The sequence below is a fragment of the Lygodium microphyllum genome, chromosome 22 (genome assembly GCF_053477565.2).
Source record: "Lygodium microphyllum isolate KBCC chromosome 22, Lygodium_microphyllum_v1.1.10, whole genome shotgun sequence".
Lineage (NCBI taxonomy): Eukaryota > Viridiplantae > Streptophyta > Polypodiopsida > Schizaeales > Lygodiaceae > Lygodium > Lygodium microphyllum.
The window spans coordinates 39,822,939-39,845,972 of NC_141156.1; the positions used below are offsets into that span (position 1 = coordinate 39,822,939).

Sequence of the window (23,034 nt, forward strand, 5' to 3'; positions counted from 1 at the left end):
ATAGATCAAAAAGGGAAGAAGGTGTCTAGAAAGGGACTACACCCTATCTACACCATCATTGTTGTTGGTCAAGGCTTCCTATGGCGGTAATGTGGGTTGCATGCCCTTCACTTGGAGGTGGGGATGGTCACACGGCTTTTAAATGTGTGATGAGAGGAGGGCTTGAGGAGCTTGGCCTGTCAGACCCAACTCTTCTCCCTGCGCTTGACTATCATTGCTTGTGTGTGTTGATATTGTTTATACATGGTGACACAAAAATCAGTGTTTATTTATATACATAATGTCACTTCACGAGGATAAGAACCAATTGTAGAACTCGAGGTTGTACTGGAGCGTGGCACACGCATCCAGCACTCGTGGCAGCTTACTTAGTACCAATAGATATTTTGCCACATCAAGCAGCATGGACCCTTGTCCGAGTCTACTGGCAACATGTAACTCCTCCTCTGTGAGAACCTTATCAAACAGAGGGTTTTCTTGGCTAGGTGGTTCAGCCAAGTCCCTACCCCGAATGGTAGTCAGCACTCGTAGGGAAGTTGGTGCCACATAGGTTGGGTCTCTTTGAGACCGCCATTTGGCCAATCGCTCCTCAAAGACTGTTATGACCTGAGCCCCCTAGTTCGGCCATTGCAACGCGGCGTTCACACCAACGCTGCTCAAATTGACTTCGGCCCTCTGTTAGTCACTTTAGTTGCTCTATGTCTATGAGATTCGGTCGGCAGAGTACTTCATTGAACGTGACGGTTAAGCGCAGTTTGTTAACCTCCTCATCAGAGATGAGTTGCATACGTTCATGTAAGAGCTTGTTATAGTGCTCATCAAGATGTTCTTGCTCTTCCCAAGATAAGGGGAATGGCAAGTATTCTTCAAGCTGCTCCTTAGGGCATGCGCCCATGTCTGCAAGGATGTAGATACGTGCAAACGCTTTGAGCTTAGCATCCAACTCAATTAAGCATTCTGCGACACTTCTATGTTCAGCGAGGGCTTGCTCGATTGCCATCTCATGCAAGGTTCTAGGAGTTTGCCTGGGCTTTAGCATAGTTGGGGGCTCAGGCCTAGATGAGCAAGATTGGTCAGCGTTGGGATTGCTCATGCCCTTGGGGTTTCCATGTTTCTCTAGAGGCTTCGTTGTTGCGTTATGGTTCCTCTTGGATGTGACTAGTGTGAGTTCGTCACCTTGTTGTGACCGTGTTGTATCCACTCTTGATTGGTTGATGTGGGTTCTATTGTCAGTGGATTGAGCGTTGAAAGCAACTGTTGATGGCAACAGCTGCTTTGATTTTTCAGAGCACACGGATGTGTCTGAGGTTTCACCGCTATTAGGGGAGACATCTATGGGTTGATTGGTGGATGGACTCGATGCTTTATTCATCAACTCTCCAGCACTCTTCGTCCCAATGTTCTTGGGGTCCGCAACTACCTGCAACAGTTGTTGTTTTCGCTGTTTTCTCCTCTTTTTCTTGGTCAGCGCAGGTGCATCTAATGGTTCAGGACCCTGGGCTAGATCGACCGCTGATGTGCTTGGTTGGGCCTCAGCATTCTCCTTCTCTAGAGTATCCTTACGGGACATAGTTGCGGCCTGCGGAACAGCCTCGCTAGGTTGTGAGAGCACAACTGCCTCCCTTTTCGGAGAGTCTAGCTCTTCAGCCAACTCCCTTGTGTATAACTTCTCCAGCCTCGGCTCTAGGCACTTTGAAAGGGCTGGAGTTGTCAATGAAGTTGGTTGCGACACCTCCTTCACAGGTAAACCACTAAGGACATGTTCCGCAAGGGGCATTGTCACGGCCAAGGGCTGTGACTGCTGTGATCCCTGATTGGAAGTAGTAGCAACTAGTTTAGTGGGCTGGCTACCCTTGGTGGATTGTGGTGTCAAGTCCCTAGGGCAATCAGAACTAGTTGTGTCTTTTGTTGGCCTTTGAGCACTCATCTGTGTAGATCGAACATGAGTTGATCTAGTCGCATTAAGTGGCTCAGGTATATCCTTGGGTTGAGAGCTATAGATGGCGTCATGTCCCACCTCTTGGACATTTGGAAACTTAGATGGAGATAGAGATTGGAATTGAGCCGTTTCCCTTGACAACCGTTGTTGTGCTTCCTGTGTCCTTTTGGAAAAAGAGGATGTAGGAGATCTAGGACTCTTAGGTGGACTTGGCACTGGCTGAATGATTTGCTCGAGGCTATTAGACGATTGTGCCATTTGCTTTGTTGAGCGACCAGCCTTGCCTTGAGCAATGTTGTGCCCATGATGCTTGCTCTCCCCTTGGGAAATCAAAGGCTCCTTGGGCACTAATGATTTTTGTGCATGCTCAATGGCTACATCTGATGTCCGCTTGTCAAGCACACTAGGCTGAGGATCTACTTTTTGATAGGCCATGTTTGGTTTCTTGATTTCAGTAGTGAGGGCCTCGATCACTCCAATATTTTTGGTTCGAAACTTGGCCTTTCGTTTAGTTTTCCTCCTACGCCTCTTTGCTTTGGACATAATTTGGGCTTCGGATAGAGGTGGCTTAGCAGGGAGTTTGGGTACCCAAATCCAATGATTGCCTGCATAATACCCTTGAGCACGAAGCAACGCCTTGGATATCCATCGCGGTGTTGTATTGGCCTTCCATCGATGCCTGCGTCTATAAGGCTTGGGCTTCTTTTGGGGTCTTCTACGATATTTGTAAGTCCAGAGCCCATCTTTGGCATTGTCTCTTGACCTCTTTTCAGGTCTGGCCTCACTCAGTGGTTCTTGTTGTTCGACCTGTGCTTGTATCAATTTTTCCAACAAGTCCTTGCTCTCGTTCGTAGGCTTGACTATTACGTCAGCACCTTGCTTGCCTTTCCCTCAAGGTTTGATGAGGTCACCCTTGCTAAAGGTTGTGACTATCCTCACACCCGATAGTGTCAGGTGTATCCTCTGTGCTACATAGTCGGCCTCACACTTGGTCGCCCTTTTAAAGGGTCTACCTAGGAGGGTTTCTTTCCCGCAGCTAGCACTATTTGGAGGAACATGAAATAGGATAGGCAAGCTTTCCGTTTCAATTGTCACAAGGATTTTGCACTTCCCTATGAGTGCTTGTGGGTGTCCCCCATAAGGGCTAAGAGTTGCACTAGTCGGAGTGAGCTCTGGCTGGCCTAGTAGGGTCCATGATTCATAGGTCAAGATGTTAAAATCTGCTCCTTCATCAATCAGAGCATCAATAGTATGCTCTCTTTTCGCGGTGAGTTTGACCCTAAGATAAGCAGGTGGTACTATGTCTTCATCTTCCGGGTCTTGGCTTGTAAATTTAAGCCTTTTGACAAATGCCCTTAAGTCTACAACTGCTCGACCAGATGTGGATTCTCCACTGGTGCCTTGGATCGTCAGTGTAGTGCTATTCAAGAAGCATCTATCGTCGGGACTGTCATATCTAGTCATTCTCGCTATTATAGCTTGATGTTGTTGCTTTTCGCTTTGACTAGGTGCAGTCCGAATGAAACACATATGTGTTTTTGCGGTGTGGCCTTTTTGCCCTTGTTGGCTAGATGGGCCCATTGAGGTTCTAGGGTCTCTGTTTGTCTCTATTCGGGTATGGGCTTTTGGCTGCTCTTTTGTAAGTGAGAATCCATGCTCGTGTAGAGCCATTACTTCACTAGGGTCCAATTTGGAAGACCTGTCACGGCGCGCGTTGGGGAGGTGCGGAGGGGGCAGATCCCCCTCTGCGGAGGTCCGGGGGGGGGCAGTCCCCCCCGGCCCGCAGGGCCGTTACGGTAGACGCCATATGCAATTTGGATGACCGTTTATAGCCAAATTTTGAACTACTTGCTCTAAGTTTCAGCCCAATGAGGATTTGTGATGTGCCTTTAGCTCTATGCGGTCTTTGGGGTCAATCTTGGGGTTTAGATGCGTCAGAATTCGTGTTCTAGATACCTGTCCGATTTTGACAGTTTTCTGTTCGATTCTCGGATGTCCGATTTTCAGAAGTCCGATTATCAGAATCGGACATCCGATTTTGGGTAGATCCGATCGGACCAGTGGTCCGATTTTAGTCAAGTCCGATTCTAGGAGTCGGATCAAAAAGTGGTCCGATTTTCAAAGTGGTCCGATTCTGGGACTCGAACGGCCTGGTCCGATTCTGAGATTCGGACGTCCTGGTCCGAATCCGATTCTAGGTGGTCCGATTCTGGTTGGTCCGAGTGCCACGTGGCACGTCCGATCGGGCTGGTCCGATTCTGGGAATCGGACCAGCCTGGTCCGACTCCTTCTCAGTCGGACGGTCCGATTCTGAAAGTCAGACGGTCCGACTCTAGAACTCGGGGGGTCTGATTCTGGAAATCGGACCACTGCGAGTTGGTCCGACTGCATCGGCGGCGGGCGCGATTCCCGCGCGTTTGAGCCACGATTCCGGCGCGTTTGACCCCTCCTTACTGTCTGCTGCACACAATCACCACAGACTTCCTAGATCTGATTAGAGCACTTATTGGCAAACACCAGACTCACCTGGAGCAGCACGAATCGCTGGCGCCTAGAAATCGGAGTAGCGCTTCCTCGTCCTGTGAACCAGGAGCTCTCTCTCTCTCTCTCTCTCTCTCACCCCCAGCCGAGGAAATGTGGTCTGTCCTGGCCTCCCAGGCCTCTTAAGGTCCTTTCCCAGCGCTGCAGAACCTTACAGCTAGTTCCCTGTCCCTGTCTCACCCAGAAACTTGAATCTGGTCCCCTGTTCCCCTGTTTTAGCCTGCTATACAGCAACAGAAAACCCCACTGTTTGCTTGTTTTTTCTTTGTTTTTTCCTATCCTAAATGCATCCAAATCACAAAATAAATACCTACACTACTCCATTCCACAACATAAATCTCAAGAAAGCAAAAAACCTACTTGCCAAGGAGATCGAATACCCTCTTCAACCCCCTCGCTTCCTACCTATCTACCTCAAGCACCGGTTCGGGGAAAACCCTACTCCAATGCTCGATTCGAAGCGCACAAGCGCTCAAGGCTTGAATCCGTTGGTCCCGGCAACGGTACCAAAATGTGGGAGCTTTTACTCAACCGCCGAGACCCTCGGACCGCTTATTGTTTCAAGCGTTCCAAGCCGAGCACTAATGGCTACCTCTCACATAGCCGACGCGCAATGCCTACCTTACGGGTGTAGTGAGCTTACCTTGATGCCGTTCGAGTTACCTCCTCTCCCGCACACTCCGGTAGCTCCACGATCCAAGTGCAAGCTTCAAGCAAGCTCCATCCTCAAGCTCCACACTCCAAGCTCCATGTCCGCGAGCAAGACAAGAGAAGAGAAGAGAAGAGAAGAAGAGAGGAGAAGATGGAGAGCTTCTCCTCCTCGGTCCCTCACCCTCACACACTCACTCCCTCACACTCTCACACTCCCTCTCTCAAGCACAAGCTCAAGCAAGCAAGAACAAGAAGAAGAAGAAGAAGAGGAGAGCTACTTTTGGCCACACACAAGAATGAGCTTCTCATTCACTTTTCCACTTTATATACAAAACCCTAAATCCCTTTTGGGCGGTCATCCCCTTTTCCCCTTTTTACATGGCCGGCCGTAGCCTAGACCCTTTTTCCCATTGTCCTTCTATCTTCCTAGATTCCTTTCCACCGCCCGTCTATATTTACAAATTGCACGGGTGAGAGCCCGGCGCTCCTTGAATTAAACCATGATGCGCTTGCGCTCTTTTACAAAAGTTTTGACTTGCGCTTTTCCTTGTGCGCCTTTCTCCCTTATTTAGGACTCTTCTCCTTGCGTGTCTTTGTCTTCCATTTCTCTTTGCCTTAGCCTTTATCTTTGTCTTCTGCTTTAGCTTTTCCGAGTTTTCCACCTTCGTTCGTTTGAGGGTTAACAGCGCTGGGAGGACAGGCAGGCGGACAGCAGAATCAAGCGGCAGCGGCGGAGTGCTCATCCGGACAGAGTGGCGACAAGGCGGCTCTCCCTCCTTCACTATTGTAGGGCGGCAGCGGCATTGGCTTAACCTTCTCTCTCTCCCTCAGTGTTTCAGAATGGCGGCCCTCACTCCTCACGTATTCCAGCCGTCCTCTATGGCAACACCTCCTCCTGTTTAAATAGGGGAGGAGAGAGGGATCCTCCCTCTCCTATGTGTCGCATCGCATGGCCTTAAGGCTGAGTAATCCCTAAGTCCAAGGAAAAGGGCTTAAGGAAATTTATAAAGCACGGGGTTTTCAAAGCCCACCGGAAGCATGGGAAGGCTAAGGGGAAAAAGGGTTTATGAGCTTTAAACGCGGGGGGAGGGGGGGGGGGGAGGTGTGGTTTCAAAAAGCATAAGAAGGGGGGCCTTGGGAGATTTTAGGACACAGAGGTGAAAGGGGGGCTTATTTATCCCTTTAGAAGCTTCCCCCCCAGGAAGCTTCTAAAGCTTCCGCCACAAGGGGGGGGGGGGAAGCTTAAACGGCGACTGGCGGCGAGGCCTGCAACTGCAGGTGGCGGTGCTGGGAGGACAGGCAGGTGGACAGCAGAATCAGGCGGCAGCGGTGGAGTGCTCATCCGGGCAGAGTGGCAACGAGACGGCCCTCCCTGCTTCACTATTGCAGAGCGGCAGCGGCATTGGCTTAACCTTCTCTCTCTCCCTCAGCGTTTCAGAATGGCGGCCCTCACTCCTCACGTATTCCAACCGTCCTCTATGGCAGCGCCTCCTTTTTAAATAGGGGAGAGGAGGGGGATCCTCCCTCTCCTATGTGTCGCATCGCATGGCCTTAAGGTTGAGCAAGCTCCAGCGAGGAGCTTGCTGGCCCTTCCATTCCCCTCTCCCTCCTCCAACACGACCGACGGGAGGATAAGAAGAAGAAAAAAAAAAATCCATTAACCTTAATAGGTGGTTCAAGCGTGATTTGGTATATTACACTGTCATAGGCATACACTCTGTGTTTCCTTAGTCCAAACCCTAGTAGTTTCCTCATATGGTATCAGAGTCAATGCTCTTGTAAAGAGTATCCTACAAAAATTGTAGAGTGCTAGGTTTTGTGCGAGGCACATAAACGACTCATAACCAAATCACAATGTCTCAGTCAAATGATGTCTTATCAGGCTTCTACATCATTGGAGGCCCAAAGGAGGCATTATGGACTCAGTGAGGAAGACGAAACCCCACCTTCGCATTCACCTTCTTTGTTTTCTCCTATTCTAGATTTCAATCTCATGACAGAAGAGGAGTTTAAAGAGTACTTGCGCATCACATATAGGGGTTGGATCCCAACCATTCAATCAGTTTTCAACTGGTGGGAGAGAGAGAGAGAGAAGGCTAATGATCAGAATTTGCTGCTATGGAGACATTCAGAAGGCTGCCAACCATTGCAGGAGACCTTGGTGATGCAAGCAACAACATTTATGATGTCTACAAATGCAAGCAACAGCATTTAATACAGGCAACAACAATTGTACAACCAATAGCAATCTAGGCTGATTAGAGCAAGCAGCAGTCGATTTCAGTCATTTTCCACACGAAAATCAAGAATTTCTCTCTTCTCTAGCATTCTCTCACCTTTTCCAATCAGTACCCAAGAGATCTTAGCATTTCGCAGCCATTTGGAGCAGATCTCAACCATTTTGGTTAGACAGCAAAGGGAGTTCTGTCATTAACCCTAAAATTTGCAATAGGGTTTAGCAGCCACCTTAGAAACCATGCCATCAATAGAAAGCATCATACACTAAAATCAGTACCTGCAACTTGTGGTATTATCAAGGATTTTAGATGTCTAGCATCCACTGTAAATTTCGAGCAGCATTTGGCTAGTTGGGGTCCAATTAGAGCAAGTCCTGAGTGAAATTCATGGGGCAAATTGCCCAATTTGTTTGCTAACTGTTGAAACAGCATAGGACTTTTGGATTAGCCAAGGAGATCATGGAATCTCGGCTTGTAATCAATCCATTAGCAATTGAAGTTTTAAAAATCCAAAAGGGGCAGCAGTCTTGGGGCCAATAGAGTGTCTATTGTCCAAGATTATTAAGGTAAATTGTGTATTTTAATTTAAGTTTATTTATTGATTGCTATAATTAAGTGCTTGATTAGAGAATTACCACCCTCTCCAAGAAGGAAGGCTAGTTTCACCATCCACATTTGTAGGACTTAGTAGGCCACTGGGCAGCCGACAAGCACCCTTTATCCAATGCCCTATCCTCTCTGGGTTAACTACCTGGACACCCTTGGTAAGATATCCATCGCCTCTGTAGTCTTGGTAGGCCACTGGGCACTCACTGTGCACCCTTTGTCCGATACCCCAGTTGCTTTGGGGTGGGACACCTTAGGTAACCCTAGGTTGGCCTTCCTTTCTAGTCTTATTTTAGGCTTGAGAGGGGGTTTTGATCTAAGAAATGCACTCCATGTTGATTATCTCTTAAACAGCCCCAAAACATGCTTATTTAATGAATAACGCAAAATCATTACGCAATTCAAGAGAGTTTATGAAACCCTAATTTAGGAGGGTCCATGTAAGTGTAGGGAAGAAGGTGAGAATGACAACACTTTGAACTTAACCAACTTGATCAATTATCACCATGAAAATTAGAAGATAGAGAGAGAGAGAGAGAAAGAGAGGAGTCGATACCACATTGAGAGAGGAATCAACCCCTCCCCTTTTCACGAATTTATTGAAACAAAACACGAGTACCAAGTATCTAAACCATGTACAAAAGGGCTATTTTGCTGCAATTCTAAGAACTAGGGTTTTGAAATCCTAATTTCTGCAAACTCCGTGCAACAAGTTGATTCTCTTCTTTAGTGCTTGGATTAGATCAAGCTAAGTAAAAAGTGTTTCTTAGATGAGAGATAGATAGGAGAGTACAAAGCATACAGCAGATATTTCAGCATAAAAGCTTGTTTCAAAAAAAGAGAGAGATCTCCAATATATAAGTGTAGGGCTTGGTTACTCAAAAGTGGAAAGTAGAGGCTACAAATGACAAGTATTTGCTGAAAATGATACGTGTAGGAATACTTGTCTCTTCAAAATATAATGTAAATTGAATATTTTAATATTTATGATGCATTATCAATTGCAAATAAAAAAGAAATCTATTGAGTTGATTTTTGTACCTTTAAAAAAGAGTAGTCTAGTTGAAGAAAAAAATCTATTAGGTTCATTTGCGTATCCGAAACAAATAGTAGTCTAGTTATCTTGCTTGAACTTTGAAAGCTTGATTGTGTGGTCGTTGGCAACTTATATAAAACCACACAAATTGATAATTAGTATTAATCCATATTATTAATGATAGAGATAAAGAATGTGTGTGTATCCATGCCATATGTCACTTTTCTAGAGAAAGAAGCTTCCAAACTTTCTACTCTAAAAATCTCTCAAATGGTTAGAAATTTGAGATAGTTGTTGAGAACAAAATTGTTCCTTGCGAAATTCCGGAGCCTTTGTCGTGAACAGAATTTCCATTTGAGCAACTTTCAAAAATAGTAACCTCTTAAATTTTAGGAGTTGCTCAATTTAGCTTTTGAAGAACTTCATTATATAAGTTCGCCGGTTCATGGTTTGTTTCTTCAATCATGAGCATCTAGTTTCACTTTCTAAAACCACTCATTAATAGACTTCTAGTCAATGTGACTATCTGAGTATACGAGTCTTACTCATCTGAGCCTTCTGGTCAATCCAACTACCCAACTAAACTTTTAATTTCTCTTGGACATCTCATCAATGACAAACCAAGGATAATTATAGGGTGTTCTAGCCATTGGCCACCCTTAAATAGAAAGATAAACATTTAATCATGTTTTAAAACACTTAAATGATACAAATTGCCTTTCAAAGTACATGAGTATCAAATTAATTTGGAATCATTGAGCCAATATATCTTGGTAATAATTGATATACAAAAGATTTGTTATATCTCTCCCTCTTGAAATCAGTCTTGTCCTCGAGATGTTGCTTGAAGTATTTTTAATCTTACAGCTTCTTCATAAGCTGCAAGTATTTCTGGATAGTCTTTAAAATACTCTTATACTATCCATTTAGAATCTAAATGAGAGTATTTTTTAAATTTCAAAATGAATTTTCTAGAAATGTTTCTTCCTTGTTTTATAATCATATGAAAGACTATTTCCTTTGGTTGAAGTATCTCCTCCTGTTCATCTACTTCAAGTAGATCCTCTATTACAGGTTCCAATAGTGAAACCTGTAATAGACGATCGGAAAATGGATATGAAAAGCACTGTGAATTCTCCAATGCTTTGAAAGTTGTAACATGTAAAAACATCATCAATCTTTTCAGTGACTTAAAATAACCCATAATTTCTTGCTCTGAGCTTAGTGACTTGGAATGAAGGCCTGTTAGAGCTTCTTAGACGAGCTTTGTCGAATTTCAGCCATATCCAATCTCCTTCTTCTAAAACCAACTACCTTTGATGCTCATCTGTTTCTTTCTTTTGTTTTTCTTAAGATCTTTGGATAGCTCGTCTAACTTCGGCAAAAGCTATATTCATATCACGCACGAACTCATTGGCATGAAATATCTTCTCCTTGGTTTTGAGAATAGATAATAAAAGTGGTTTTTCATATATGATCTTAAATGGTACTTTACCTATAGAATTATGAATTGTGTTGTTATAGGCATATTCTACCAAAGGCAAATATTTTTCCCATTGTTGGTTGGATTCATGGCAATAGCACTTCAACATATCCAATATTGTGAGATTGGCTATCTCACTTTGATCATCTGTTTGAGGATGATAAGAAGAAGAAAAGATAGGCTTTGTATCCAAATTTTCAAAAATAGCTCGTCAAAAGAAACTAGTCATTCGTGGATCTCTATCATCCATGATGGATTATGGTAATCCATGATACTTAAAGATTTGTTGAATAAATATTATTGCCATATGTTGAGACTTAATAGTCTTCTTGACTGGAATAAAATCAGTCTATTTGCTAAACATGTCAATAGTAGTCCATATGCTATCATTTCCATTTACTGATTTTGGCAAGCCAAAAATAAAATCCATAGCAATGCTTTTCCAAGATTGGCTCAAAATTGGTAATGGTTACAAAGCCCTGCAAGCTTTTGGCGATCAAACTTAACCTTTTGGCACACAAGATATTCTTTGATAAATTGCTCAATGTCTCGTCAAAGACTTGGCCAAAAGAAATACATTTCAAGTACCTTGGTTGTGGCCAAAATACCATAATGAGCTATGTAAAGTGCCGCATGACATTCTTCCATTACTTTAAGCTTGAAATCTTTAGTAATATATAACTTATTCCCCATCATAAGAAATCCATCTTTCATAACATAAGATTTTACCCTTTTACCAAGTTGTAAATTCTCCTAAATGATTTTAAAATCTTTATCAAAAGCATACATATCCCTCATACTAGTGAAATCTGTATAATAAATCATGGACACTATATGAATCTGAGGTCTTCTTGATATCTACTATCTTGTTTTGCTTCCCATGAATAGACAATATTTGAAAGTTAAATTGAGCTAAATAATTAGCACATCAAATATACTTTTTAGAAATCTTTGGTTGGTTGAGAAAATGTCTCAAACTATCATAGTCTGTCTTGATGAGAAATTCTCTACCTAAAAGATAGTGTCTCCAATCTTTTAAAGCTTGAATGATAGCCATTAACTCCTTTTCATAGGTAGTAGCATTACTTTCTGCATTTTACAACCCTCTACTTGCATAAGCAATTACATGCCCTTCCTAGTTAAGACTGCACCGATGCAGTCTCCTGAAGTATCACATTCCACAAAGAAAGGTTTCGACAAATTAGGTATAATCAAAACAAGTCCTTTGCTGATATAGAACTTTAGAGCTTCAAAAGCTTCCTTTTTTAGTTTGGTTCATCAGCGGAAGTTTACAGATGCTTTCTTTGATGATATTTTGGTTCTTTCAAAAGATAAACAAAAGCACAAGCAACACTTGAAAATAGCATTTCAAGAACTCCACAAACACAAACTTCATATGAATGGCAAAAAGAGTGAATTTTTCCTAGAAGAGATTCTTTACTTAGGCCATATTGTATCCAAAGATGGGATTCGGATGGATGCTGAAAAAGTCAAGGCTATTGTAGAATGGCCAGAATTGACTAGTGTTCATGAAGTTCAAAGTTTCTTGGGATTATGCTCTTATTACAAGAGATTCATTAAATGGTTTGCAATGGTTGCTAAACCATTGCATTGGTGAGACCAAATGGTAGCACAAGAAACTCATACAAACCAAAAGTTGTCTTGAATGCTATTTTATGAATATCTTGAGGAGCAATCCTTATCTGATGGTAGTCACTCTTCAAGTCAAATCCGGCTGAACGCTTTGGATCCATCCAATCTATCCAAGATATCATCAATTCTTGGAATGGAAAACCTATTCCAAATTGTAATTTTGTTGAGGGCTCTATAGTCCACACACATGCACCAAGATCCATCTTTCTTCTGCACTAAGAGGACTGGAGAGCAAAAAGGTAAGGAACTGGATCTTATTAGACCCTTCTCCAAGAGCTTATTCAATTACTTCATGATCTCTTTTTTTGTTGGACTCATACAATAGAGTGGTCTATTTGGAGGTGAGCTCCTAAGAATGAGATCAATGTGATGATCTTTTGCTCTCTCTAGTGGTAACTCGTCAGATAAAGTGTTTGTAAAACAATCTTCATACTTCTTTAAGAAACTCATTCGGTCCTTGTTCATATCTGAGATGGACTCTTCAATTCTAGACTTTTGTTGGAATCTTTAATAAAAATCAAGTACGAGGAAATAGACTTTTTCATGACTTTACAAATTTGTACATGGGATAAGATAGGAATAGAATTTCCTTCCACCCCCACATAAAAAGATACATTTTTACTCTTGAAAAGGAATCTAAACTTATTTTGATTCTAATCAATGGCTGGATCTATTCTTCTATAACAAGGCATTCCTAATACAACATCACAATGACCAAGATCTCCCATGACAAAACTCTCATGATCTACATAATCTTCTATCTCAATTTGTAATTTCCCAAGAATAGGAGTAACTGCAAACTCCATTCCTTGAAAAGCAATACCTAACATTTCTGGTGTTTCAAACCTCTCCTTTGGTAAATATAGAGCTTCAACAATCCAAGGATGGATATAATGATATGTAGCCCCTATATCAAAATGAATAAGAACAAGTTGATTAGCAATCTTACCCCAAGCCATAAAAAGCTTTCTTTTCTCTAACTGAGTTTCATCCTATTACAATCCTTAGATACAGCATTTTCTTGAGGTATCTTGGGGCCGGTTTTCCTTCTTTGCCTTATTAGGGCATTGACCAGCCATGTGTCCTTTTTCTCCACAAAAGAAACATCATCCTTCTCTTATATATTCTACTACTACTAATATGTTAGCTTCTCTTTGGATGGCAAAGGTAGTTTACCTCCATCCTTATACTTTGATTCTTGTTTATCTACCTCCTTTTGGTCAAACATCTTCATCTTCTTCCTTTGTGGTTCTTCTTTTTAGCCTTTACCAAGCATCCATGGCATATGCAATCCTTCAGCTCCTAAGGCTACATCCTTGGGCTGCTTCCAAAGTATCAAGCTTTGTCATCTTGACAACTCGCCGTACCGTAGGATATAATCCATGGATAAACTTTCTCATCTCCATATTGAAAGGAACTTCATTAAGAGATGTAAACTTAAAATAAACGGCTACAAACCTGTTGATATATGTTTCAGCATTGTCTCTGTGGCTTTGCTTCAGCTCATTCCATTCTTGTTGCACATCCGCTTCAAAGGATAAAGGCAAAAACTTCTTGTTGAATATCTTTCCAAGACTTGGGTTCCGTTTTCTCTTAAACAACTTTAAGCCACCAATTTGAAGCGACATCCTTTAAATGCGTTTAAACATTCTAATTTTTATTTGTTTATATAATCTTCACCACCAAAAGCAACATCAAACTATCTAGTAAAAGACACAGCTTTTTGAGAATCTCTCTTACCATAGAAAACGTTAAACTTAGCACTCTTCTCTCCAGGCTTGAAGTCTCTTTTAGCATTGTTTTCCTTTGCTAAAAGCATCTTTGGAGATTCATCTACCATGGAAATAGCCAGCTCTTTGACTTTCTCCGTGCCCTTCTCCATGGAGGGATTCTTGGGACAAGAGGAGAAAACTTGTGTATGATGAGACTTTGAAGTCACCACTTGGGTGGATCCTCAAACGATAGGTGATATGCTACCTTTCGTAGACTCAATTGCAGCAATAACATTAATACCTTTCATGCTGAGGTAGGCCTTCGAGGCCATAATACCATCTGTCTCAAGAGCCTTCTCGATAAGAAAATCTTCAAAGACCTTCACTTCAACCCGTGCTTTAGCGCTTCTCTCCATCAAAGCTTGAATTTCTGGATCGGCTTCCAGCTACTTGTATCTTTTTATCTTCTTATAATCAGAGAAGCATACAGATACAAAGTATCGGGAGCCTTCCAGTTGTTCACCAAAATTCTTCTCTTTGCCTATTGCATGGTGAGAAAGTTGAGCCCAAAGATCTTGTCACCCAGAAAAGTTCTTGCAAAGAATAAGTCCTTGCTCTGATACTAATGTAAGTGCGGGGAAGAACGTGACGATAACAATACTTTGAACTTAGCCAACTTGATCAATTATCACCATGAAAATTAGAAGATGGAGAGAGAGAGAAGAGTTAACGCCACTTTGAGAGGCAAACCGATCCCTCCACCTTTTCAGAAATTTATTAAAACAAAACCACGGGCACAAAGTGCCAAAACCATATACAAAAGGGTTGATTTGCTGCAATTCTGAAAACTAGGATTTTGAAACTCTAATTTTTGCAAACTCGGAGAACAAGTTGATTCTTTTCTTTAGTATAGGGCATTCTAGCCATTGGCCACCCTTAAACAAAAATATGAATATTTAATTATATTTTAAAACAATTAAATAATATAAATCACATTTCAAAGTACATGAACATCAAATTAATTTGAAATTATTGAGTCAATATGTCTTGATAATAATTGATATACAAAAGGTTTGTTACAGCCCATTCACATTTATAAATAGGCAGGCTGCTCCCATTCAGTCTTCATCCCTTCTATGTAGATTTTTCGCATTCACGTGAAGATCTTCACCATTAGCCTTCCTCCATGTGGCTGTCCAGCCTTTGTGACTATTGCCACCACTCCGTTTGCTACTCTAGCCCCAAGCGACTATCCTTCCAACTGTCGCCTGCTACCTGGTGCTTCTTCCATTGCTGCGTTTGGCGGACAGCCATCGCCAGCCCCAATCCACACCTCTTCTACTACGTTTGGCAGTTTCAACCATTGCCAGCATGCTCGTGCATCTCCACTACTATCACCAAGCATCCTACTGCTTTCGGCGATCTGTCTTTTGGTCTTCTACATCCTCTGACACACTCCAACTAGTAGTTATAACACTCGCTTTTCAATGGACGTCACACTCCGAAACTCACCACTCTACCCGCATTCTGTACACTCTTACATTCATTTACTGAGTCAATTCATTCACTTCAGAGTTCTTCTTCTCTCTCTTTATATGTTTGTATTTTTGCGTTTTTGAGTTTTGTGTTTTGCATTTAGGATTTGAGTTTTGCACATCACTATATGTGTCTTTCTGTGTCTGTCATGGTCATACAATGTGTTTCCTCAATGCAAACCCTAGCAATTTCTTCACAGTAACTTCCAAGTTCACACCTATGCTAAGTAGTAAATAAATATTAAAATGGAATGTAGTATATACCCCACTTGTTTAAAAGTATACAAGGATAAAAGTGCAATAATAATGGTAACTACAGACAAATTACTCTACAAAAATGTTGATTGTATATATCATTGTCGCACAGTTCCCTATTTAGTGCACAAAAGTGCCAATGAAAGACTCACAGCTACTTTAAAGGCAGTGAGATGAGTCCCTAGTGCTACTTGATCCAAGCTTAAAAATGCATGCTACACCTTCTCAAGTCACAAATTACTCTAAACAAATGTCGATTATGCATGTCATTATTGCACTCCCTATTTAGTGCACAAAAGTGTCAATGATCATGGCCACTTGTCTTAATGACTCACAATCTCTTTCAAGGTAGTGAGATGAGTCCCTTACATTGCTTGATCCAAGCTCAAAATGTATGCTAGCTCTTCTCAAGTCACAAATTACTCTTAAAATATGTTGATTGTGCATGTCATTGTTGCATTCCCTATTTAGTGCACAAAAGTGTCAATGATCATGGCCACTTGTTTTAAAGACTCACAATTCAAAGGGAGTGCGATGAGTCCTTAACGTTGATTGACCAAGCTAAAAAATGCATGCTACCCCTTCTAAATGGCCGCCCACACTAATCAGCTTCTGATGGGACTTGCATGTTTTGCTCATGCAATTCCTTTTCACGTACCTCCAAATTCTCTTCTAAGCGATTGTTTATCTCCTCAATAAAAAGATTTATAGCTTGTCCTACCTACAAGCCCAATCTTTCAACGACAATCTCCTATTGGAGCCTCTAATCATGTGTGCGAGAATTAATGCCAACAATGTCGTCATATAAGCTGAATGCAGGGCCTTCTAGGGGTGGGGTGCGAACTACACAGGCTTCTTGAGCTCAATAAATAGTGTCAATTTCAACTTTACCAATAAGTTGGATTTCAATAAACGTTGGTCAAGGATAATGAGAAAGTCCGATTATAACACCCAAACGGGCTTCCTCTCCCCCGTTACTGCAAGATACTGGCATGTTGTTTGAAGTGTGTGCCTTTCAGTATCGATTTGTTCAGGTTTCAAAAAATGTACCAAGCTTCATTTCTCGAGTAACGCGCAATAACAGAATATAGTTCGAGGCGTATCCTCATGAACTCGATAAACAGTATCAATTTCCAGTTCGGGATAGCATAAATCTATTATTTTTTTAAAAAAACGATTGTAATACCAAGACGGCTCGATGGATTGGCGATTTGTCGAATGTCCTTGAGAAAACTGGAACCACCCACCTCCATGACACCTCTGCAGCGAATAACTTAGCTAACATGTACGTCATGATATATATAACAAGACCTGCCTTGCTGAAATTTTAGAAGTTTATTAATAAAAGTGAAATTATATTTTGGACATAACAAAATTGGTGCAAATAGTAACTAAGAAGATAGTATAATTTGGAATCTTAATTTAGCCTAACATGTAGATAGCAAGTGCACTTGAGATTTGTTGGCATTGCCTGAACGAGCATTAACTAGCCTTTAATGCCATTTACTTCACGTGTGCCACCTATCAAACAATAGTGACACATTTCTCCTTAGTCGCATGCATGCAGGTGTGGATCTAGCTGGGAAGAGGTAGCAAACAGAGGGCAATGGCATTACGTAGGGGCCTAACGAAGGTGGTGTGGAATGCATGGATTACCTTCAAGCAATGAAGACTCCTGATGTCAATATGGTGGCTTTGGAGTAACAACTTGTGTCCAACCGGGTGAGGTAAAATGTTGCAAGAAAGGTTGCCATTGCTAAGTCTGGGAAGAAGGTGTACAAGGCATCTATTATACGATGTCCTTGGATATGGTCAAACAAAAATATGTTGATCTAATCTCTACAATAACTTTTTATTAATTTTCTCAATTGTCCTCCTAGTGAGGATGACTTTGCCAAGTGATTCAAGAATATATTTCAAGGCAAAGCCTCCCTGCTTCAATTCCACTTTATTAGAAAACGGTTTTATCTAATGCTCATGGGTTCATGTATGGAACGTGATTGGATGTTCGCTTTAGCCATTCGACACGAAGGCAACTTAGTTTATACATTGCCTTGGTCTTCCTCCTGTCCTAAAGGAGTTTTGCAATATGAGTATTTTGAATGGGTCATTTTCATAGACTTGTCCCCTTGGCTTGATGGTGGCGAGGTGGAACATGTTGCTTGGGCCCTTGGACATGTGTTATATATACCATGCAGGTTTTTGTAGCCAACAAGTGTGCTTGCAGCCTCTCTTGGTCAATTCGTGGTTATTGTGTCGTGGCAGGGTGCTCTTCAAGGATAGAAAGAAATAAATTTATACCCTTTAGCAATAACAAGAGACATTTGGCAAATTTTTCATACATGACCTCCAAAGATCACCATGTAAGCACAATCATCATGTGTAATCGGTTATCCAAACACTTCTACCACCCACAGGATAGATGACGAGCATACTTAGAACCAACACAAGTGGACAATGACATCACTTTCAACAATCAGCGTCATCTAGGTTGTGGAACGAGGAATAATCACAACAAATATATCAAACACCACATGTACTCAAAGTTCAGTCCAAAATATGTTGGTGAAATAAGGATAATACAAATATTAGGAATCGATACAATCACAACACATGACTTTGGAAATAGCTAGTGCTAGATCATAAGTACTAAACAACTGCAAGATACAAGACCAAGGCAATACTACTATTGAATGTAATGATTGTGGATGATACAATATAGGCTCTACTAATAGAGAGCACTTAGGATGCCAATCAAGAGAGATTGGCAAAAGGGACTTAGGAGGGATATGGCAGTGATGTAAAAGAGCCCTTTGATACTTGACATCTAAGGCCATACATATGCTCAAACAACAACAATAATGATTCGCTCCCTTCCTTTATATAAGCTAGTGCCTGTAGTGGGACATTCTTTCCATCCATGTGTTGTGCTAGGTAGTCTTTACTACTTTTGCACCCATTAGCTCCTTAATGTGCTATTGGTGGCTCTTGGCTTTAAAGGCTACTAACTGCCATTGCCACGCATGGTGGACCTGGACCCACGAAGTCAATTGTCACTAATGTCACTGTCATCATCTATGTTGTGCATCATCATCCTAGAACTGGTCCGGTGGTGGAGGTGGGGAGAGAAGAGCTAGAGGTGGAAGGGGAGGTAGTAGAGGGTGAGGTGGATTGGGATTGGGTGGGGGCCAAAGTTGAGGTGTTGTTGGGCCAGGAGGTGGGTGGCAAAGTGGTAGGAGGGGTTTGTACTAGAGGTGGTGTTGCTACAGACATAGATCCATTTGAGTCCAAAGGAGGGGCTATGGAATGTTATGGTAGATGAGCTCTATTGCTAGCTTTCTCTAGATAGATGGTGCTGAGTCAGAGGTTGTCAAGTGCCATTTGGCCTTTCTAAAGACACCAAAATCATCCAAAAATACCCTCATAAAATCAATCAAATAAGGCCCAAAAATCTCCTACATGTCTTTCTAAAAGGAGGCCAAAGTATTCTTGAGACCAAACCACATCATTGTACAAACATATCCTCCCCATGCAATGATGGAAACTATTTCATATTGGTCTTCAGGTGCCAAACGCACTTGATTGTATCTGTTGAAACCATCAAGAAAAGTGTATATCTCATGGCCAAATACTTCATCCAGGATGGTATCCAGGTAAGGGATAGGGAAGGGATCCAACATTGTGGCTACATTAAGCATTATGTAACCCACACATATTCGCAACTTCTTGTTCTTCTTTGAAACAATGATAATCGAGGAGATCCAATCTGCTCGATCTACGGGAGCAATGAAACCTACTCTCAGTAGTCAATCCAACTCCTTTTTGACTTGCTTAGTCATGTGAGGGTTCATTCTGTAGTGTTGCATCCGAACTCAGATAGCATTTGGTTTAGATGATCCAATGCTGATAGAAATGAGGATCCAACCCTTTCATGTCCAAATATTTCCAAGCAAATACATCTTTGAATTCGGCCAACAAACTTATGAGTTGCTAACGGAATGGGGGTTGCAATTTGGCCCTAATCTTGATTGGTTTCAAGCCAAGATAGATTGTGTCACCCATCTGGTCAATATTGGTGTTATCTTCTGTGCAGTTTGGGTTCTGAGTTCCGAAATCGTCTAGTGGACTGTTGTCCTTTTCTTTCTCTTTCGAGACTTGAGGTTGCATACTCTAGGGTTGCATGTATTGTTTACTAATTTAAAGAACATTTATGAGACACCAGGATTGTAGGTCGACCTTAGCCTTATAGAACTCCTCTTTCTCATTGACACTTAAGCCCTTAACCATATTGATTATTTCAGCGGATAGTTGATCAACATTGCAGAGCGGGTGGGGCAACATTGGTCAAAAAGACCATAACATTGTGCTAATTCTGATGGATTGTTAGTTTATTTGTATCCCGGTTATGACTGACTCTTGCTTAGCATATCCAAGGTCTTCTCAATGGCAAGTGGCAATCTTCACTAGTATGCCCCATATTCAAGACTATTAGGGAAACCAGAAACTAAACTATGGAGTTTTCGAGAAGTATAGACCTGATGATGTCGAGAGGTCCTACCCATTGCTAATTGGCCATTCTCACTAGGAAGGGGGTTGGTTTCTGATTCATTAATCCCAATTATTGGCAAGTCGCTAGTGTGATAATATTAACCCCTAATCCGTTGTTGAGCAGGACATTCGGGATGATCTGGTCCTTGCACCAAATAGGAATCATTGAAATGGTCAAATCAAATTTTAGGACTTGCTTGGATGGGATCTTGCTAGATCTTTTGAAAAAAAAGGAAAGCATGGGCCATTATGGCTAGTACTTTCAATTCATTGGGTGCTTGGGTTGAATCATTTTCAGGAGGTAATCTTTGTAAGCCACGACCAAATTTAGGAGATTACCTAGTAGGATGGTAATGTTGACAGGTCCCCATCTAGGAGATGCTTCGGATGAGTTCAGAATAGTCGAAATGCTTGGCATATTCCCTTTAGCTCTTGTAGGTTTGCTTTCATTTTGTTGACTTCTACTTCCTTCAAGATTAGCATTTGAGGTTTTACTCTAGCATTGTCTAGGATGATCTTTTGGATATTGGGGGTAAAGATGCCTCTGCCTAGCCGCCAGTGTATTACTACACTAACAATATCCGCCACTGCACACTGCAGGTGGCGGGCGTCCGTCATCGTCACTTTATTCTTTTAGTGACAATTTTGAATAAAGGAAGGGCCGGTCAAACATTCTGACTATTGGAGTTTCCATTTTGTGTCTCTCTCTTTCTTGCTCTTGCTTTCCCGCCATAGCTCTTCCAAGCAAGCTTTGATCCTTCTCACCTTTCAATTGGTATCAGATCATAGTTGCTTGAGCATTCCGACTTGGTTCATGGAGTCTTCAACTTCCTATCAAATCCCTACACTCATTGGGTCTCCTTCCTGGCAGCTTGAAGGGGAGCTTCGGAGCTCTACCCCGAGGCCTACGGACCGCTTATTGATCAAGCGTTTCAAGCCGAGCAACCATGGCTACCTCTCACATAGCCGACGTGCAATGCCTACCTTACGTGTGTAGTGAGCTTACCTTGATGCTCAATCGAGTTCCCTCCTCTCTCTTGCACTCCGATAGCTCCACAATCCTTGCCGCAAGCTCAAGCAACCTCAAGCCCTCTTCGTCAAGCTCCATCCTCCATAGCCACACGAGAAAAGAGAAGAGAAGAGAATAAGAGAAGATGAAGAGAGAAGATGGGGAGCTTCTTTTCCATGATCCCTCACTCTCACACACTCACTCCCTCAATCCCTCACTCAAGCACAAGCAAGAAGGCAAGAAACAAGAGGAGAAGAAGAAGAAGCTTTGGCCACACACAAGAATGATCTTCTCATTCACTTTTGAACTTTATATACATGCCCTACTTTTTGGGCGGTCATCCCCACTTTTTACATGGCCGGCCATTAGCCTAGGCCATTAGCCTAGGCCCTCTTTTCCTATTTCCCACCGTTCTAACTTATCCCATTCCCAACTAGTGCATACAATTTGCATAAGAGTGAGCCTGGCACTCTTTTACAAGGATTCGGGAGCGCTTTCACAATTAATGGTGTAATTTTACTCTTTTCTTTTCTCGAGGCGACATTGAGGCCTTCTGGAGAGGTCATCATTCAAATTTTTCAGGGTCTAACTTCCATCCGGGGGGCACCTTTTCCTTCCTTTGTTCTGTGCCCTTTCGGTTATTTCCTTTTTCCATTTTTTTGCTCCTCTGCTCCATTTTCCTGCTCCTCTGTGCTGTGGTAAACATTACCCCCCTCCTAGCTAAGTGCCAGTCCCATGGCGCTGTGGTGGGGAATAGTGGGGTAGTTGGGGTTGTTGCTAAGTGGAACTGGTGGGTAGATGACCGCAATCAAAAGGTGCTGTTGTGAATGAGAGGTGATGGATTTTGATTAACGATGACTGGGAGAGATTCTAGCGTGCTTTAGACTTCATGAAGATGCTCGGCATTTCTCACATAGTTGTAGCTTCCATTCTACCATGGGCTGATAAAGGTTTTGCATGGGCATCTCTAATCATTTGGAGAATATGAGGTTCCAAAATCTATGCCAATGGTGGGTCCATCATTGAGGTTTCCTTCTGCTTGATTTGGTTCAGTCATGGTAGCCATCAACAGGCAGATGGTCGGCTACATCAAGCATGTTGGTCCATCCAACCATCGGAGTATGCAAAAGCTCCTGAAGCTGATGTAGTGGTGTCCTGTCCGACTCAGGGAAAAATTCATGGTCATTAGTGGATGTCCTAGATGATCTTCTTTAGCTGGGTAGCCATTCACTGAGTCACGATCATAGCTTGCAAGAGAAATTTGTGCACTCCCTAAGGGGTGTGTCTGTCTCACGGTGTGGTGGAAGTGCATGTGTAGTGGAATTGGGAGATGGGTCTAACCTTGGGTAAGCCCTTGGTAATGTTCCACACTTGAGGACCCAGTTCGTGTGTTGTTGGAGGTGCAGTGCAAAACTTAGGGTGACAGGTCTGGGAGTCCTGCCCTTGATGTGCCCTAAGCGTGAAGTGGGGGAGGGGCTAGGTGTAAACCCTAGGTGTAGTGAGTGAAGTGAGCCCTTGTGCTTTTTTTCTTTTCTTTTATTTTCTTTTTCTTCTCTTTTTTTTTGAATAATTGCATACAAGGAAGATGTCCTGGCTAATGCCTATCACCTTCAACTGGATTACAAGGCGGTCGCAAGCATTGGGATAGGAATGCACGACTTTGTAGATATTCTTTAATATCGGCCCGAGCCTTCAGAGGTGTGGATGACAAGAAAGGATGATTGTAGCACATTGCCTATAGCAAGATGGATGCAATCTAGGTTATAGTCCACATTGCAGTTCATCTGCTTTTTAAAAGTGCGGCCTAGTAGTGACTTATTACTGGCCCC

At 42.4% G+C, this 23,034-nt stretch overlaps 1 protein-coding gene across 4 annotated transcripts in view; it reads right to left on the minus strand.

The window, feature by feature from the left end:
- LOC148017055 (Haloacid dehalogenase-like hydrolase (HAD) superfamily protein) overlaps positions 1-16,949 on the minus strand; it is a 107,319-nt gene extending 90,370 nt beyond the window's left edge. Inside the window, exon 1 of one of the 4 annotated variants that reach the window (XM_087662674.1) lies at positions 16,835-16,936. In XM_087662674.1, the coding sequence (XP_087518800.1) occupies positions 16,835-16,933 (99 nt within the window). In that variant the 5' untranslated portion in view covers positions 16,934-16,936. Of the gene's footprint in view, positions 1-16,834 lie in introns of all 4 variants that reach the window. The other 3 variants (XM_087662675.1, XM_087662673.1, XM_087662672.1) reach the window with 3 other exon arrangements.
- Positions 16,950-23,034: the final 6,085 nt, after the last annotated feature.